The 16,433-nt window shown below is 41.1% G+C and overlaps 1 protein-coding gene across 1 annotated transcript in view; it reads right to left on the reverse strand.

The window, feature by feature from the left end:
* The window catches only part of LOC309823142 (putative cation-transporting ATPase 13A5), a gene marked incomplete at both ends in the record, with an annotated part of 101,348 nt that extends 89,367 nt beyond the window's left edge, over positions 1 to 11,981 (reverse strand). The window contains 1 exon segment of the mRNA XM_082655304.1: positions 11,919 to 11,981. Coding sequence (XP_082511430.1) covers positions 11,919 to 11,981 — 63 coding nt within the window.
* Between the last annotated feature and the right edge of the window lie 4,452 nt (positions 11,982 to 16,433).

A 16,433-nucleotide genomic window follows, 5' to 3' on the forward strand; every position in this document is an offset into this window, starting at 1 on the left:
AAGTTCTCACTACAAAAAAGAAGTGGTAACTGTGTGAGGTGATGGAGGTGTTTGCTAACGCTATGGTGGTAATCATTTCACAATATTTAAGTGTATCTAATCAACACGTTGTATACTTTAAACTTACAAATTGTTATATGTCAATTATATCTCAATAACCTTGGGGAAAAAAGAAGTAAAACTCTTTTTATGAGTATATAATGTGATTATGTACATGAAGAAATGAAAAGAATGTACAAACAAATTATTAGAGTTAATAAGTGAATTTATCAAGGTCGCTGGATATTGAGCCAATACAGAAAAACTAATTGTATTTGTATATACTAGTAACAAACAATTTGAAAATAAAGTTAAATATCATTTGCAATACTATCAAGGGAAAAAATCAATTATCTTGTAATAGTTCTAACAAAGTTGTACAGGACCTCTAAATTAAAAACTACATATTATTGCTGAGAGCCAATATCTAAATAAATGGAGAGATATATTAAGTTTGAGGACTAACCATTAGCAATCCCATTTAACCAAGTGTTGATAGAGGTCATAGAACTGTACACTTGAAATCAGTGTACTTTATTGACACCACTGTATTATATATGTCAATAAAAATAAAATAAAAGTGGAGTTTGTTATTAGATATTGTTCCAAGCAGGTGGAAGTTACTTTAATTACTTCAGTGAGATTGGATTGAGAAAGAGAAAATGGCAGGAAAATTTGAAAAGTGATTGAAAAAAGAAAAAGACCAGAGAAGGGGATTTCTATTGGAAATAGGAGGTTTGGTGACCTGGGAATACAGTAGCTGCCTCCTGGTGTGGTTGATTGGTAAGTGCTGACATACATAGAAGCAGAGATAAAATCACATCCCTGTAACCAAGATAAATTTCTGTGACAGACATCGTTTATGGCCGGGGACAGCTCAATCAAAATATCAACAGTTTTTTTTTCCCTATCTGTTAAAAAATAAGTAAGTAGATAGTAAACCTAGATAGCAGATAGTAGATAGATAGATAGATAGATAGATAGATAGATGATAGATAGATATAAAAGACCTTGTTAATGTCAGAGTAACTTTCAGAAATAAGTAGCTCCTTGAGCAAAGATGAGTAGAAGCAATGTTTTTGCTTCTTTGATAAACTGGCCTCATAAATCTTGGTAAAATTCCTTTCTATCATTTCTCAGTTTTCCCAGAGTTTATGTGGCTAGATATGGGACTTGAGGTTTAAGATAAAAGAATCACTACTTTATTTGGTACTCTTTCAATCTACTCCCAATTGGCTTGCCAATGTTTATGTGATTCGAGTTTATCATGTTTCCATTTGACCGATTCATCTCAAGTATAATTTGATTGTTCTAGATGATTAGTCTTCTGATGCAGTAAGAGTCATTCAGATTTCTCCTAAATATTGATTTACCTCTGGTAAAATCCATTAAGAAAAGCAGGGTAGAGGAGAGAGCCAGGAACAATATGTGTGCCATGAGAGGAAGATAAGTAGAATCCAGAGGTCTTGTAAATGTAAAGATACTGGGAACAGGAGTGAGAGCATCAGAATCTCAACCCCATTATACGTGGCTCGTTGCAATAAAGTGAGTTTTGCCACCTATTAGCTATGTGACCTCAGGACTTAACTTCTCTAAGTCTCAGTTTCCATCTCTGTACTTAGGGGATATTAATAACACACACCTGGAAGAATAGTTGTGAAGATTAAACAAGAAGTGTAAGGTGTTGAGCACAAAGGAAGTGCTCTGTCACGGTTAGCAGCGGTCTGATAATAGGTTCATAGGAGGAGAGAGGTGACTCCTTCAGTTTTGAGTTGCAATACACTGAGTCAAGGATGGTAATGGAAACGGGCTGTGTTCCACAGGGTGAGGACCCCAGATCTGCCACCTATTAGTGGAGCTGAATAGCACAGAGGTTGTGCCCATCTTCACATAGACTTGAATTGTATTCTCTCTAAGCAGTAATGTTCCCTCGCTTTTTTGTTCCCCACTAGAATTCTGTATTCTAGATAACAGGAGAGGTAACACAGCCTTAATTTTCTTTTTCTAGGACCAGAATACGGAGGAAGCAGCTTGGATTAGGAGTAACTGAAATTTGCACATGCCTTTTGACAGAGGTTATTCCCTAAGGTCACAATTTAGAGCCCTATCCAGGTCTGTCAGCAGAGCCTCTGTTCTTTATAGCCCACCCCATTGCCTTCTAGAAGCTCTCACTTCTATTTCTTGCTCCATCACTTGCCAGTTAATGTGATCTGGGTAAATGATTTCATTCACTGAACTTTAGATTCCTCATGTGAAAAAAGTGGCTGGTTGTAAAACACAGTGGAAGTAGTCTGATGTCACAGTTAAAAGCTTGGGATATGGCGTGAGAAAACCAAGTTCAAATCATGCCTCTACCACTTAACCAGATATCTGACCTTGGGTAATCCACTTTACTTCTGTTGACTCAATTTCCTCCTTCATAAATGGAAATAAGAGCATTAACTATTTTTCTAGGGTTGTTGTGAGAAACTAATGTGATAATACATGCAAAGCATTTAACACAGTTCCTGAAACATTTTGAATACTCAGTATATGTTGAGAGTAAATATTAGCTTGGTTAATTTACAACAAAATTTCAGTGGATTAAAAGTGGCTAGTCCCATTGGACTCACTGTGAAATGATTTGACCACAGGCAATATTTAGAGCTAAATATTATTTGCCAAAACCATAAGTTGTGTTTCTGAAAGTGATTGATCCAGTGGCTTAAATGGAATTTTTGCTTTTCCCACTGAGCACAAATTGTCAAAACTGAAGTCAAATGCAGGCCCAAAAGAAAACTGCTCACCTTTGTAATATGTGAAACTAGGAAAAAGGCTTTAAGATAAACACCAAACTAATTAAATGATTAACAGATGTAGTAACTATATACACGAGCACACACAAGCACACACACACACCAGTACAGCCATCCTTCACTTGCATAGGAGGTAAACAGTGTGACAGAGCATCCTCTGATGCTTACCTAATGTGACATTTTATACGTTTACTTAGCTGAGCCTCAGTTTCCTCAGCTTTAAAATTGATATCTGAGTAACTAGCTCATAGGGATTCAATGAGAACATACAAGAAGTACTAGTACAGAAAGGGCATTTAAAAAAACATGTTTTTTCTTTCTTTTCTTTATAGGTAGTTCTCACAGCTGCAATCAGAGACAGAGCTAGGATTGGTCATATTCTTCAGGAAAGGAGAATTACAGGGCCCAGTTTCATCTAAGCATGGTTTCCTCACCAAATTCCCTTTTGGTGGGATCCTCTTAGTCTTATGGAATCACCTCCTAGGGTCTCCTCCTGTCTTTGTTCTGGATTTTTATTGCCTCTGGAGCAGTAACATTTATGAACCACTGGTCTTGTAAACAGGTCTTTTTCAGCTTTTGTAAATCATCTTATTCTTATGTTCACCATTCACGTGTTTATCCATCTGGAATATCTGTTGCATACCCACCATGCAAAGACACAGTAGTGATTCAGATTTTTTTGAATGGGTATTTTGGGTTACTTTCATAACACTTTTACTTCCTCAAACCAGATTCTTACAGCTCAAAGTTGTAAATTGATTTACTCAACCAAGATATCACATAAATAACTCTCAGTACTTCAATTTTCTCCTGTGGATGGCAATGCCAGTGTTTTGCTGTGACATGTTAGGCTTTTCCATGAGTGAGAATGTTCCAGTAGTCTTAGAGTAAGTTATCTCTTTCTGTATAATCCTCAAACTTTTAGTCCTTTGAATCATGGCCAAGGAGATAATATCTCTGAGTCCTCGTATGATGCTAGAATTCATCATGTTTTATCTTCTTTTTTTAAAACAACAATCACAGCACCGAGTTTCTATTTATTATTCACAATCTACCCTTTGCTGTCTTTATCTAGACATGCCAAATTGTGTTCTTTTATGTGTTAAATGGGAGGATATTCTTAAAATGCTCTCTTATCTCTAACTCTGCCATGTTTTAAAGTTCTTTTCTTTAATGTTAGGATAATATTGTCTCTAGGTAATGAATCATGTTGGTGTGGTATTGTTCCTCAACCTTCTATTACTGGTTTAGTCACATGTAGTAATTTGTGTTAGTTATCACTACTTGCCAAATGTTGTTAATTATAGTTTCCTGTATTTTCCCTGCATTCATGCCATGAAGTGCCTTTTGAGTAAGGATAAAATGTCACGAGTACTTTCGCTTTTGTCTGCATTTGGCAATAAGAACTAACCTTTCTGGACATTTGCTTAGGTGTCATTTAATCTTCCCAAGAATCCTATGAAATAGACATTATCATGTATTGAAATAGTTATTATTATTAATAATATTTGTAAGTTATTATTTGTATATCAAAGAAACTGAGTCTTGGCGGGGGAGGTGGATAAGTTAGGAGTTTGGGATTAACATACACACACTACTATTTATAAAATAGATAACCAACAAGGGAACTAAATAAATATTTTGTAATAACATATAAGGGAAAAGAATCTGAAAAAGAATAGATATATATGTATAAATGAATCACCTTGCTGTACACCTGAACCTAACACAACTTTGTAAATCAACTTCACTTCAATAAATAAATAAATAATAAAAATCTTTGCCAACCCCCCCCCAAATAAAATAAAATAAAATGTAGACATGTTGACAAACTAGAAAAATAAAAAAGACACTGAGCCTTGAAGAAGTTTAAAATAGGGACTGTCCTGGTGGTGCAGTGGATAAGTATCCGCCTGCCAATGCAGGGGACACAGGTTCGAGCCCTGGCCTGGGAAGATCCCACATGCCGCGGAGCAACTAAGCCCGTGTGCCACACTACTGAGCCTGCGCTCTAGACCCCACGAGCCACAACTACTGAGCCCACGTACCACAACTACTGAGCCCACGTACCACAACTACTGAAGCCCGCGTGCCTAAAGCCCATGCTTCGCAAGCCACAATGAGAAGCCTGTGCACTGCAGCGAAGAGTAGCCTCCGCTGGCCTCCCGCTCGCTGCAACTAGAGAAAGCCTGCGCACAGCAATGAAGACCCAACACAGCCAAAAATAAATGAATAAATTAAAAAAAATGTTTTGTTTAAAAAAAAGTTTAAAATAAGTACTGAAATAGCTTAATCTCTTAAATATCCCCCTTATGTTTTTTTTTAAAAACATCTTTATTGGAGTATAATTGCTTTACAATGGTGTGTTAGCTCTTTCTGGAGTAAGTAAAGCCATTCCGTCTTTAGAAGTGTGAATCAAAATCCAGTGCCAAAGAGATGTACATAATGTCACACTCAGCTGTAGCCACGCTCATAAAGTCAGCCAGGACTACTATAGCAAAAGTGCTATCACGTCGTGTTCCTGGAAGTAAAAGTGCAGCTGAGGACCTTTGATGAGGCTAATGGCGACAGAGCGCTGGAAGTACATCAAAAGGGAATGAGGCACATGGGCTGGCTAGCAGGGACAATTTCTAGAACCAAAATTCGCCCTACGTCAAAGGCATGGATGGGGCAACATGGCATGTTCTGTTAAAAGTTATTTGTGGAGCAAGAGCATCACTAAACAGGAGGAATGTCTCAGGAATTATTTGGTTCAAATTTATCTTTTGGAAAAAAATAGCTGTACACCATCTTTCACAGATGAACACCTATTGTCTGTTTTTTTTTTTCTTTTTTTGCGATACGCAGGCCTCTCACTGCTGTGGCCTCTCCCGTTGGGGAGCACAGGCTCCGGACGTGCAGGCTCAGCGGCCATGGCTTACGGGCCCAGCCGCTCCACGGCATGTGGGATCTTCCCGGACCGGGGCATGAACCCGTGTCCCCTGCATCGGCAGGAGGACTCTCAACCACTGCGTCACCAGGGAAGCCCCTAAACCATGTCATCTTGAAGGAAGTCCTTGATCTCCAGAAGGAGCACAGTCCAGACAACACTTTAATTTATTAAGCTACAAGCCACTGAATCCTGCCGACAGCCATGTAATCTTTTTTTTTAAAAAACATCTTTAAACCATGTAATCTTTTTTTTTTTTTTTAAATCTTTAAACCATGTAATCGTTTTTTGTTTTTTCTTTTTGGCGGTACGCGGGCCTCTCACTGCTGTGGCAGTGAGAGACCTCTGTTCTACAGAGGCCTCCATTCTCTTGCTGGTTGTCAGCCAGAAGTTACTCTCAGTTCTCAGTTCTTAGAGAACACTCAGAGCTCCTTGCTACACTGAACCTTCCATCTTCAAAGATACAATGGAAAACCTCCCTTGCATCAAATCCCTCTCATGCTTTAAATCTCTCTGACTTCAGGAAGGGCCCAGTTTCTTTTCTCGGCTCTCTTGATTAGGTCAGGCCCATCCAGATTCTCTCTCTCTTTTTTTTAAATTGAAATTTAGTTGATTTACAAGATTGTGTTAGTTTCAGGTATACAGAAAAGTGATTCAGTTATTTGTTTTCAGATTATATTTAAGTTATTACAAGATACTGAATATAATTCCCTGTGTTATACAGTAAATCCTTGTTGCTTATCTGTTTTATGTATAGTATCTTGTTAATCCCATACTCCTAACTTGTCCTTCCCTCCCTCCTTCTCCCCTTTGGTAACCATACGCTTATTTTCTATGTCTGTATCTGTTTTATATATAGATTCATTTCTATTATTTTTTTTAGGATTCCACACATAAGTGATATCATATAATATTTGTATTTCTCTGTCTGACATTTCATTTAGTATATTCTCTAGGTCCATCCATGTTGCTGCAAGTGGCAATGTTTCATTCTTTTTCATGGCTGAGGAATACTGCATTGTGTGTGTGTGTGTGTGTATATATATATATATATATATATATATATATATATATATATATATATCCCATATCTTCCTAAGCCAGTCATCTGTTGAGAGGCACTTGGGTTGTTTCCATATCTTGGTGATTGTAAATACTGCTGCTGTGAACATTGGGGCGCATGTATTTTTTTTAATTAGGGTTTTCATCTTTTCCAGGTATATGCCCAGGAATGGTATTGCTGGATCATATGGTAACTCTATTTTTCATTTTTTAAGGAACCTCCATACTGTTTTCCACAGTGACTACACCAGTTTACATTTTCACCAACAGTTTAAGAGGGTTTCCTTTTCTGTATACCTTCTCCAGCATTTATTATTTGTAAATCCCTTTTTGCCATACAACATAACATAATCACAGGAATTAGAGCTCATCATACTTTTGGGTGCCACCCACACTCAACCAGAGGGGATAATACAAAGGCAAAGCTCATTGGAGGGGTGTCATGTTAAGATTCTGCCACCACAGGTGATTAGGAAGTTCTTCCATAAGGAAAATAGATCAGGCTGGACTCTACCAACCTCTACTCTGTTCTCCACAACAGCCACTTAACTATTGGAAGACAACCACTGTGATAGTTCTTTGGGGAACTATTTCCAATGTCTTTTAAACAGTTCTTACATAAATTATAGCAGGATTTATGTCCTCTATTCTGCAGAACAAACTCCAACAAGATATCCAAGGACTTTTTTTATAGTTATATCATATTGGCAACTAAAATCCAGGCATAACCAAATAAAGTACTTTTCCATGCATAGCTAAGCCCAAGTCATTGATCCCCTCACCTTGTATTTTTATAATAACTTAAGACAAAAACTCAATAATGAGGCCTGTTGCACTGCATCTTGCCAACTTCTCCCCTACAATCCAGCCTAGAGAACTTTTTTGTTTGTCCGCACCGCGCGGCACGCGGCATCTTAATTCCCCAACAAGGGATCAGACCCATGCCCCCTGCAGTGAAAACATGGAGTCCTAACCACTGGACCACCAAGAAAGTCCCTAGAGAACTTTTTGAATCTTGATTCTGTCATCTATAGTGTTCTCTCTCCCTCGTAGTGAGGTGTCAGTTGAAGTTGAGATAAACTTGCTGTCACCCAATCTGTTAATATAAATGGTGACTAAACAGAGGAAAGAGACAATCAAGCTCACTTTTTAATTTTCAGTTTTAGTCCCTTGAGTTTTGTTTTGTTTTTCCTTGAATGGAAGATGAGGAGAATGTGACAGTGTTTAAAATAATTCAGATGTTCAAAACTCCTGATTTTTCTTAACAACTCTTCACATACTGTTTTTGAAATGGTAGACCTCAAACAATTATCATTCCCCAAGTTTAATCAGAGGCAGGGGAAGTATTCTCAGCATCAAGTTCACTTATTTGTATTTCTGTAATTTTTAAAGCCACAGGACAACTCCTGACTCCTTGCATGTAAATCTACCCTTCATAGTTTCATAGCATTTTCCATCCTTCCTATGTGACCCTCGCAAACCCTGTGAATCAGAAGGGGTAATTGATGTCATTCTTAGGCAACTAACAAGGTCCCAAAAGGTGTCCGCAGCCACCCAGTCAGCAGTGGAACCTTGACTAAGATCTGCTGTCTTTTTGCCTTCTGGGGCTGCTCCCACCTGTGATTTTGACACTAGTGTGGTGGGCATCTGTGCAGAGGGGAGCCCCGATGGAACGGTTGGGTTTGGCAACCGATACGAATCACGCAGCACTTCTGTCTCAGGAGCAGAATCAAGACGATCTCTGGAAAGTAAATGCAGCAAGCATGGCCAGAGGGGACTCCGAAAGAGAGGATGCTGTGCACATTCTGTGCCTCCCGACATGCCTGGCTGCGGGGAGATATAATGCCTTTTTCATAGAGGAGAGTAATAATAATGCTAAAATGTTCAATCGTTCATTGAAAACATCCCAGCCTTTCCTGAGGTGGTTCCATGGAACAGTAGTCTTGAGGGTATCTGTACGCCCTGCCCAACACACACAGGAAGGATTCCATGGATACATACATATGTGTGAAATAGAGCACACTGTAATGCCCCTTTTGGAGATTCACAAAGAACCACAGTATACTACAGGCTCTGAGAGGGCCTGCTGTTATTGGCTTTCCTGTTTCACCTAGTATTTCTCAAACCTAAGTGCTAGGGGGAAAAAGCAGACTTTTTATACAGTAAATACCTATTATGATATTGCACAACAGAAGATTTTTTTGGAAAGTGTGTCTTACCTCATTTAATCCGCACCACAATTCTGAATGGTAGGTATTACTATCCTCATTTTACGAATAACTCAGAGATGTTAAACAACTTACCCAACAGGACCAGAATTTAAACCCAGGCCTGCCTGAGAACAAATTTCATTCCATTAGGTAGGAGCTATACAGTCCGAAGGCTCCAGGCTCATTGAGGGTCTGGGACTGTGAAGGATGCTGTGGGCTGTTAGTGAGTCTGTGGGTCCTGAGAGGACCACAGGAGGAGACAAGAAAAGCTGACTGTGAATGGAGGGGCTGATGAAACGCGGGGCAGAAGAACGGAGACACTTTTAGGAAAAAGCCACGTGAAGGAAAAAGAGACCCCTGGAGCCAGATGGGAGTGGGAGGGTGGGAGAGGTTGGGAAGGACAGTCAAGGCCTGTACAGTGAGGGCATCTGTCACATTGGCTGTTGTGAGGGTGACATGAAATATTGCTTGAGCACGGTGCCGACACAGGAGGTATAAGCCGCTCCCCGCCAGGAGGAGCTGGGGGTGGCAGAGGACAGAAGCTGATACAGCAAGGTTCAACTGCGGAGGCTCCTGCCATGCCTTCTGCTGTGCTGAGCTCAGCAAAATGACCCAAGCTTGCGCATGGCTCATCTCGCAGACCCTCACCGCCCGTGGAGACGGTTTCTACCTCACGCCCTCTCGCACATCACAGTGCTTGTTCCCTTGAACTGACGACTGCAAGAAGTCAGATGGGACCATGGGGAACCTTCAGGAAAGGAAGAGCAAGTGAGGAGAGGTCGTAAAACCACGGACTGACAGGCTTCCAAAGGCTGGGACTAGACTAGGCCCAATTTGACTTTGGCCCACTGATTATCTTAAAAAAAAAAAAGAAAAGAAAAGAATTTTTTTCCGAAGTTTATAATAAGGCTATTTTACATAAGCATACAGATTTCTGGCTTCCTTTTCAAACTTGAAAGATCCGACAGCACTGGGCCTGTGACTTATAGGACAGCAAGTGCCCCGAGGCAGGTGGCAAATCCTCTCAGCTGTGCACCTGGGTCACCCCCTGTAGCCTACCTGCCTCACCAAGTTTCCTGATCCACCCGAGTAGGTTTTGCATCTGTGCTCTCTGCCTAAGCTCTTGAGTAAGATTTATGGAGAGGTCGATAGCCTGTCCCCCTCACCAGGATGCCCTGACAATGAGGTAAGCCTAGCTGGGAGTCCTAACAACGTTGTTTTGGTGGATTTCTCTAGAACTATTTGATCACCAACAAAAAAGAAGAAAAGCGGCTCCTCATCTGTTATTGAATCCTTTGATACTCACGCCCTTTCTATGGTTAAGAGACGGAAAACACGAGGCTCTAAACTTCACCAAAGCAACACCTAGTTAGATAAGAATTAAGAGCAACCAGAGACTTTCATGAACGCTCGTCGACATGCTGAAACAAAAATTAGATCCGGCACAGAGTTGTTCGGTAGTAAACACAGGTGAGTAGGTTTAAGTCTTTGCATCCCTTCAGTCCAAGGATCTTAGAACACTGTCCCACTGTCAAGGTCAGTGGGTTACAATAGTGTACACCACCGATGTGAGCCCCTTTTGTCATTTCAATTTCCCAGCAGCCACCTTAAAGAAGTAAAAAAAAGTGAGTGAAGTTAATTTTCACAATATGTTTTATTTTACCCAAGCTATCCAAAACATTGTCATTTCAATGTATAATCAATGTGAAAATTATTAATGAGATATTTTACACATTGCTTTGATTAAGTCTTCAAAAGCCTCTGTATTTAACACTAGAGCACATTTCCGCTGGAACCAGCTACTTCTCTAAAACCACACGTGGTCAGTGGTTGCCTTATTGGACAGTGCAGGTATACATGAAGTCACTTATTTTCTGTAGGTTCACAAAGGCGGGTAGGTGGGGAGAGAGTGGGTATGGATTTCCCATGGATCTCATGGGGAACCAGAAAAACCAGTCAAGTAACTGATACCTTTCTGATATATGAACCACGTCCTCTGGGTTCCTTTCCACCCTCCAGTGCGCCCTCTCTCTTCCATACCCCCTTTTTCTTCATCTCCCTTTCTCATTGCCTAGCTAGAGTGTGAACAGCACGGGGTGTGGAGGGGGAAGGAGTGAACTGGTTTCCCAGCCTGGCCCTTGGAGGCTGAGGACTTTGGGCAAGTTACTTAACCTCCCAAGTCTCAGATTTCTTGTCTATGAAATAGGATTAATTCCTTCCGTGAGTTCTGAGGATCAAATAAAATAATAAATCTAAATTCCTCAGCACCAAAGAGCTACTGCAGGAGTTTTCAAGTTTTTCATGATTATTTTTCAAGATTTACCTGTGTTAAGTGGTAGGGGCAGTGTGAAAAAAGAATCGGAGAAATGAGAACTTTTTTTTTTAACGTGTGCTCAATCCCAGGTCACGCTCTATTGCTTCTTCAGTACTTGGTGCTTAAAATCTCTCCTGGCTCTTGTAAGGCATGATTTCAGCCCAAAGCGCTCTGAGACCAAGTTATTCAGATATACTAAAGATAAAAGAATTTTTTTAAAAAAAGTGTTTCAGTTTTTGCCTGAATTTGTCTAATTATATGGAGTGTCAGATAATGAGGATGAACACCTCAGTGAGTACCCTGTGGGAGTATACACCGATGACTCTGCAAAATAGCTGAGGGGAGCTTCTCTGGTCCAATCAATGCACATGAGGCTGGCAAGAATGCCATCATCTAGAAGACACAACTTTCTCGCCCCTGCAGGTCCCCCACTATGAAGGTGTGCCTCGTGGATCTCCAGGAGACTTACCAGACTTAAACCTCTCCAGTTCCTAAAGCCAGCATCACCCCAAGTAGCCCACAGGCTCAGGCACTTTGAGAAACTATAATAAAAAGAAGGGAAGACTCACCAGTTCATTCTCTCCTCCTGGGTTGAGCAAAGCCCGATGGTCCGTCCTACTTTCCTCCTCCATCTGAACTGGACCTCCCGGCTAATTCCTTGGGGAAATGTCAAAACCACCGGGGCTTCTGTGAACTCAGAACAATCACTACTTGTTGTTGCTGTTCTCAGGAGCTTTTAAAATCTCTTAGCACATGCCTTACCTATTAGGCTTACAAAGGAAAGAGAGGAAATACTTTCCTCAGTCACAGGATTGGTCTGTTAATTTATCCTTTTTTTTTTTTTTTTTAGCAGGCAATGATGCTATTTTTTTTAATTTATATATTTTATTTTATTTTTGGCTGCGTTGGGTCTTCATTGCTGTGCGCAGGCTTTTCTCTGGTTGTGGCAAGCGGGGGCTACTCTTTGTTGCTGTGTGCGGGGGCTTCTCATTGCGGTGGCTTCTCTTGTTGTGGAGCATGGGCTTCTAGGCGTGCGGGTTTCAGTAGTTGTGGCACATGGGCTCAGTAGTTATGGCGCATGGGCTTAGTCGCTCTGCGGCATGTGGGATCTTCCCGGACCAGGGCTCACACCCATGTCCCCTGCATTGGCAGGCGGATTCTTAACCACTGTGCCACCAGGGAGGCCTTATCCTTTTGTTTTTTTTAATTCTTAGTATTTATTTGCTGAGCTAGATGCGAGTGCCTCCAGACTTAAGTTGTTGAACTAGGAAGATAAATAATTGCATGTCTGTCCATAAATATCTCAGCCAATGAATGGGATTGGCCACTTTGCCAAAAACCTGAGACAGAAGGGTTAACCAGCGAGAGATAACTGAAAACCTTACGAACTTTGGAAAAGTAGTGAGCATACTGGGGGTGACAATGAAAATTGAAGGAAGAGGTTTTGGTTCATGACGGGGAATGTAGGGATCACTTTGGAATTGGGAAAATCTGAATTCTAATCCCTGTTCTACTGATGACTCTGAACAAATCACTTAAAATCTGAAACTTAGGCTGCTAGTATATAACACGTCAACAATGAGCATAGAGTTGATATGAGGATCTAAGATGATGTTTGTAAAAGCCCAACTATAACATGTGGCACACTCAGTAAGAGATCGTCCTCTTCACATTAACCAAGAAGAAACAAGCTTTTTAAAGGTAAAGTATAATGATAATAATTTGATTCCTTTCACTTTCCCTTTTTAGTTTAAAAAGTTTTCAGGTAAGTCAAGTAGATGGAGGGAGGAAGAGCTAGGAAGGCTAAATATTGGGGATGTCATCTAGATTCCAACAGTTGTATAACCACCACTGAGTTTGATATTTTTATCAAAAAATAGGTGCACTGTGATCCATTCAGGAGTTGGTTAGTTTGTTCACGATAAAAACTTTTATGATATTATTATTGCCTTTTTATTGCATCTAGTCCTGATGTGGTAACATCAGGACACAATAACTGAACAAAACTCTTGCAGCTTTGGCCATGGAAGAAAATTCACTGAGAATGAATACTACTGGAGGATGATGCTTGACTCTTTCCACTGCCTGAAATAGTTGTTGGTTGCCTTGAGGGGAAACGAGTGCCCACCTTGAAGTTCAGGAGAGGTCAACATGCTCTCTGGCTCAGGAGAAAGTGACTGATGAGAATAAACCGACAATTACAGCTTTTCATGCCAGAGTGGCTACTGAGGTGCCCACATGATAGAAGAACATGACATCACAAATGTTGCATTTGCACCAATCTAAAGTAGAGCTCAGCTATGGAGAAGAGTCCTCGATTTTAGTAAAACCTAGTGAAAGACTTGAGGGGCAGTCATCATTCACTTCTTACTGATCAGCTATTCACTCATTTTTTTTTGCTAGAAGAAGCCCTACTTTGTCTGGGCAGCATGACTTCAGATAAAAGCCCCAAGGATGAGTCATGATGTGTCTTAGAGTGGGCATGTGACCCAGTTCTCAACAGTAAAATACATGGGAAAGAGCTGGGGACAGGAGTCTTCTGGGAAAGAATGCCCTATTGACAAAAGAGAGAGAACTTTTTCTTCCTTTACAAATATGTGAAAATGCAATGCTTAGAGCATGACAGCCATATTTAGATCATGAGGAAGATGAAAATCACCATGTTAATGATGGTGGAGTAAAGGATAAAAGGGCTTAGATCCTGATGAGCCACATGACTAACCTGGAACCACCTAGCTCTAGACACCTTGTTAAACATACAATTAAATGTTCTTAATAAAGCCACTGTTGTTTGTGTTTTCTGTTACAGCCCAAAGATACAAAATATAACACTCATAGCAACTCCATTCAGCTTTTATTCAGCAATTATGCGTTAAACAACAGATATTCCAGACATTGTGCTGAGCCCTTGGGAGTCAGTGATGAAAAGGAGAGAGCCACCACCCTGAAGGAGTTTATAGTTGCTTGGGAGAGACAGGCAAGTAAGCAGCCTCTTAAATAGGAAAGACATCAAACTTAGATTTAATGGGATAATAACAGCTTTCCAAAGGAAATGACACGTATGCTGACATCTCAAAGATGAGCACATGCTAACCACATGGAAGGAATAGGGGATAGTGGTGGATGGTGAACACATTCTAGACCAGAGAACAGAATGTGTGAAAAGGTTCAAGAGAGGTGAGAAAATATAGCTTATTTGGGGTATCAAGAGATATCAAAGTAAGGCTTGAGAACAGAGGGAATGATGGGGAGTGTTGGGCAATGAGCATGTAATGTAAACAGAGATGTACCCACCATGAAGAGCTTGTAAACAGAATCGAACTGGTTGATCTTGAAGTTCTATAAGTACTGAGCACTTGCTTCAGCCACCAGAGGACATGCTCAGTATAGAAAATAATCATGTCTGCTTTAAACCCAACCTCCTGGAGGATCTGTAACAGATATTAAAGATTAAAGAATCTACTAACAGATGCCCATAAGCAAGAGAGAGCTAGTCACACCTCAATGGCTTAGCCAGCCCCTTGAAGGCCCAGGAGAGGAAGAGCCATCTACTGTGTTTATGTAGTGAGGGGTGGTGGATAGGAGTGTTGGGGTGGGAATGGTGGGGAAGCAGACTCAGCCTTGGTGAAAGGGACTTCCTAGAAGCTGCTTAGCCATAGAGCTCAGGAGGTTGTAACTTAAGTTGACACTCTGCCAATCTTTTCCATCTGAAGAGGCCAGATTCCTGGCTGCCTGTGACCGGAAGCAGAACATAGTGCATCCTGGTGAACCCCAAAGGCAAACACCCTACTAATTAGAAGTTGTCAGCATCATATGCCATAAGGTAGGGTCCTCCAGAGACAGGAAGGGAGGAGCCAGATGAAAAACATGAAAGGAAAATAGAGTAAAATTCTCACTTCACACAAGGAACTGAAGAACCAATAATACCCAGAAGCCAAGTCTTAGCTCTTTGAAAGATCTTTCTATCCAGAGTGAAGCCAGAGGAGGTAAATGACTGAGAGGGTATCTCCCCGGACAATCCCTGACTCAAAATACAATTTCTAGAAAACAAAAAAGAACACAGATATGAAAAGAGGTTTGCTCAAAGCAACACAGCACAATACCGGCGGATCCAGAACACAGAGCCAGGTCTCTTGGTTCCAGTCCAGTTTATTTCAATCAGGAAATACTTCCTCCTTTCCTATTGTATTTTCTCTAAACCTCTGCTCTGATCCTGGAGAGGTGAAGAACATGGGGGAGTACATGGATTAGGGGAGGTGAGATGTCTCCACCTCTAGTCCATGAGACTTAGAAATGAAGAAGCAACAGGCACAGTGGAGTGTATTAGAACCATGTGTCACACTCCTATGTGGCAGGGGCAAGAGTCCCTCTTCCCAATTCCTCATGACCTAGAGGGAAAGCTAGTGCGGATTGGGATGCCTTATCTAGACTCCTCTACTGACCACTGGAGCCTTACAGAAGCATCCCGTCTCACATACATTGTTGGAAATCTACACAGGAAAGAGCTGGGGACAGGAGTCTTCTGGGAAAGAATGTCCTATGGGCAAGACTGTTTAGTTAAGGTAAGCTGACTGCTATAACAACAGTGAACTATAACAATTTTCAGAGGTTTAACACAGCAGAAGCATGGGTCTAAGTTTGTGGTGGTGGGAGGGCATTGGTGGAGCGATGGGGGTGGGGGCTGTCTCCTCCACACAGGGATTCAGAAGCCTGAGTCCTTCCATTTTGTGTCTCTACCACCTTCAGCAAGAGGCATCCAAGGCTGCTATGATTGTATGAAAGGGGGAGTGTATGGGGAGAGTTAATGAAGGTTTCTATGGACTAGTCCTGGAAGAGGTACTCTGTACCTGTGCCAAAAGATTGGCTGGAACTCGGTCAGATGACCACACCTAACTGCCAAGTTGATTAGGAAATGTGGTCCGCCTGTATGCCAGGAAGAGGAAATAAACTGGGTGGTATCTAGCAGTCTCTCCCACACAGAACCTGTGATGATCCCAGTGAGGGGCAAAGGGGTAGATCAGATCGGATCCTTTTCCTCAGAAGACTCTGATGAAAGAGGCAAAACCATGCAGAGGTGACTGAAA

This window comes from Grampus griseus (assembly GCF_964374135.1).
Source record: "Grampus griseus genome assembly, chromosome: 5".
Taxonomy (NCBI): Eukaryota; Metazoa; Chordata; class Mammalia; order Artiodactyla; family Delphinidae; genus Grampus; species Grampus griseus.